The sequence below is a fragment of the Penaeus monodon genome, chromosome 31, assembly GCF_015228065.2.
Source record: "Penaeus monodon isolate SGIC_2016 chromosome 31, NSTDA_Pmon_1, whole genome shotgun sequence".
Taxonomy (NCBI): domain Eukaryota; kingdom Metazoa; phylum Arthropoda; class Malacostraca; order Decapoda; family Penaeidae; genus Penaeus; species Penaeus monodon.
In genome coordinates, this window is record NC_051416.1 from 4482645 (window position 1) to 4484182 (window position 1538).

General features: G+C 45.0%; 1 protein-coding gene across 3 annotated transcripts in view; it reads left to right on the plus strand.

Moving 5' to 3' along the window:
• LOC119593009 (protein white-like) overlaps positions 1-1538 on the plus strand; it is a gene marked incomplete at its 3' end in the record, with an annotated part of 10442 nt that overhangs the window by 8298 nt on the left and 606 nt on the right. For all 3 annotated transcript variants that reach the window (XM_037941901.1, XM_037941902.1, XM_037941900.1), the window contains 4 exon segments: positions 197-328; positions 596-824; positions 1032-1137; positions 1306-1538. The exon segment at positions 1306-1538 is cut by the window's right edge and continues 606 nt beyond it. In XM_037941901.1, the coding sequence (XP_037797829.1) occupies positions 197-328; positions 596-824; positions 1032-1137; positions 1306-1538 (700 nt within the window).

Here is a 1538-nt window from a genome sequence, read left to right on the forward strand (position 1 = left end):
CCCCATATGTCAAAATATCTTTCCCACTCTCTTTGCTTTAAGTTCTTATAGTCGTTTTCCAAATACACGTCCTCGCCAAACCTTTTTTAGGCCCGGTTTGTCTTCTGTCATATATTTTTGAATCCTGTATTTCCTTTTCCTATCTACCCCTGCGTATTTGTGACTGATTTGCATGTGTATGGTTCTGCGATTACAGGCGATAGCGATTATGGTGGGCGTATTGTACAGGGGACAACATATGGACGAGGTGGGCGTGTTTAACATCAACGGCGCTCTCTTCCTCCTCCTTACCAACATGACTTTCCAAAACTGTTCAGCCGTCATAAACGTGAGTAAGCTTTTTTTTGGACCTCGTGAAAAATGAATGAAAGTATGAGCTGAGTGTTGGTAACAGCGAGAGAGTGTTTGTATATCGTGTTTTTAGATATATAGAGCCACGTGTGTATTTTTATTTCTGAGGAGGAAGGAAGCTTGGCAGAGATCCCTGCATATCATGAAAACAAAATATCCAAATGAAATCAAGAAAATGCTGTCTGTAAACACTCCTCTCCTCTGCCCACACTTACACCCTTGTGCCTCCCTCCCCCACACACAGACATTCTGCTCCCAAAAGCACCTGTTTCTACGAGAGCATTACAACGGCATGTACCGCACCGACGTCTACTTCCTGGCCAAGAATCTCGTCGAACTGCCTTTCTTCGTTACTTATTCCTTCCTCTACGCCAGCATCATGTACTTCATGATTGGCCTGAACCCTACCCTCGACAGATTCCTGATCTGTGGCCTCGTCTCTGTTCTAGTAGCTCTGACCGCCGTCTCGTTTGGTAAGGATTAAAAAAAAATTATCATTACCCAAGTCATGTCGAATATGGGATAGGTTGTGATACCCCTAGATATTTTATCCTGTTTCTAATACTGCCCAGTGGAAATGAGTTGCCGATTAGCGCACGCACAGCACCAGGAAAGAGTTGAATTTATTGTGTTGTGAATAGTGGATGACTTGCTAAATAGGAAAGGTTTTTCTCCCCCAGGCTATCTCCTGTCTTGTATGGCGAGCTCAGTAAACATGGCCCTCACCCTCCTGGCGCCCATGACCATTCCCATGATGTTGTTTGGTGGCTTCTTCCTGAACGAGAAGTAGGTTCCAGGGATATGACATTGCGGTTCTGTATCTAATGAAAATATAATGAAAACGGTTGTTGGTATTTTTGAAGAAAGTATTTTTTGGATCTTAACCTTTATGCTTATATCGTCCTTATTGATTCATTTTGCTAACCGTGTCCGATTTCTTCTCCGAAATATTAGATCAACGCCCACGTACATGATATGGGTCAAGTACCTCTCCTGGTTTAACTACGGCAACGAAGCCCTCATGATCAACCAGTGGGAGGGCGTGAGGAACCTGACGTGCACCGGCGTCAAAACCTGTTTCTCCGACGGGGAATCTGTCCTGGCCCACCTCGGGTACTCAGACGATGACCTGTGGTGGGACGTGTGTTGTCTGGTCGTCCTCATCGTCGTTTATAGAGTGGTGGCCT